This window comes from Volvox carteri (assembly GCF_000143455.1).
Source record: "Volvox carteri f. nagariensis unplaced genomic scaffold VOLCAscaffold_102, whole genome shotgun sequence".
In the NCBI taxonomy this organism is placed as follows: Eukaryota; Viridiplantae; Chlorophyta; class Chlorophyceae; order Chlamydomonadales; family Volvocaceae; genus Volvox; species Volvox carteri.
Window position 1 is genome coordinate 15,429 of NW_003307645.1, and position 1,696 is coordinate 17,124.

The 1,696-nt window shown below is 57.2% G+C and overlaps 1 protein-coding gene across 1 annotated transcript in view; it reads right to left on the reverse strand.

Moving 5' to 3' along the window:
• Nucleotides 1-815: 815 nt before the first annotated feature.
• Nucleotides 816-1,696, reverse strand: part of VOLCADRAFT_108265 (uncharacterized protein) — a gene marked incomplete at its 3' end in the record, with an annotated part of 4,581 nt that continues 3,700 nt past the window's right edge. The window contains exons 9-10 of the mRNA XM_002958664.1: nt 1,151-1,271; nt 816-893 (exon numbers count right to left, since the gene is read on the reverse strand). Coding sequence (XP_002958710.1) covers nt 816-893; nt 1,151-1,271 — 199 coding nt within the window. The remainder of the gene's footprint in view (nt 894-1,150; nt 1,272-1,696) is intronic.

A 1,696-nucleotide genomic window follows, 5' to 3' on the forward strand; every position in this document is an offset into this window, starting at 1 on the left:
GCCGGGACAGGCCCTTGAATTGGCCTGACAGGGATATGAATTGGCCTGGCAGGGACATTCCGACAGTCAGAATTAGCCTGACAGGGATACGAATTAGCCTGGCGGGACATTCCGACAGTCAGAATTAGGCTGACAGGGTGTCGAATTGGCCTGGCAGGGACATTCGGACAGTCAGAATTAGCGTGTTCAGGGTGTCGAATTAGGGAAGCACGGGAATTGTGCGACCGGGGCAGTCAAAAGAATTGCTCTGCCCGACAGTTTGTCCTACCCTCTACGTCTCTCCACTGGCGCTTAGGAGGAGAAGAACCCCAAGCCCCCGGCCCCCCAGTCAAAAAGCCGAGGAGGACTTTTCTCCGTATCGGTATCGGTCGCACTCAAAACTAGATTTTCTTAATCACTAACTATTCCAGCTTCATTCGCTCACTCGCCCGCAGCTTCTCACCCGACGATATGTTCTCGCACCTAGGTTAAGTGGATGTCTATTCTGTTACATGCCTAGCACCTGTATGTGAATGCCCGCAGCCGCAAACGCACACACACACTGACACACACACACACACTGACACACACACACACACACACACACAACAAACACCACACACACACAGACACACACGCACGCACGCGCCAGCCGCAAGCCATGCATGAATACAGATGAGGATTCCAAATACACAGACACACATATTCACATAATGCATACTACATGCAAAAGCAGCAGCAGCAGCAGCGGCGGCGGCAACCGATAACTCGCATTGTTCGCAGGTACAGGTAAACGTTCCCCGCCCCTGCAGCCCCTCTGCTGCGCCCCACCCCTGTCAACCCCGGAGCTCCATCACGCCCGCCATGAGCACCTCCAGCTTCTCAACCTCCTGCTCCAAAGGACCCAAAGTGGCCTGACGGGGCGGGGGGAGGTGGGGGGAGATGGGGGGAAAGACGGGGAGAGGCGGCACGGCACAGCGGAAGGGGACTTGGGAGGAGGAGGCGGGGCTAGGGGCGAGAAGGGCATTGATATAGGCGGATCGGCAACTCCTCCCCTCCCACCTCTCCCACCTTGAGCGAGGTGAGGGGGGCTGGATCCTATCTAGCACTCGGGCGACGAAACACCCTCCCGACAGACACACCTCGCACCCGCCCCTGCTCCCCTATTCACCTCCAACAGCTCCTTCCGCTGCCGTACAGCTTCCGCCTGCCGGGCGAGATCCGTAACCTTAGCCCCCTGGTGGCCCAGCTGCTCGCGAACCAGATCCAGCTCGGCCTGTACGGCAGCCAGTCTGGGAGACGAAGTCCCCGAAGCGGTCCATCAGGGCGACGAAGAGCGCGGGGCGGACGGTTCCGTGTCACTGTCAGCAGCAGCACGACTAGCTGTCGGATACATACATACATACATACATATGATGAGATTTATGTCCTAAAGCTTCCATGGCTTGCTGTACAGTCGCGTTCGAGGTGCCGGATAAGACAGGGTGAGGCGGAGCCGGGACTGCCAATTGCAAGGCGGGCCTTACACTGCTGAAAAGATATAATGAGATATTACACAAGTACACCGCCACTATTGCAACCACAGAGAAAATAGGATCTCCAGTTTAATTCCTTCACCCTCCAGCCCATCCACACATCCTTCAGCTCGTCCGTCTTAGGGGTGTAGAAGGGGGGGTGGGGGGGAAGGAACCTGTCCCTGAAGTATCCCTCCCGCCGC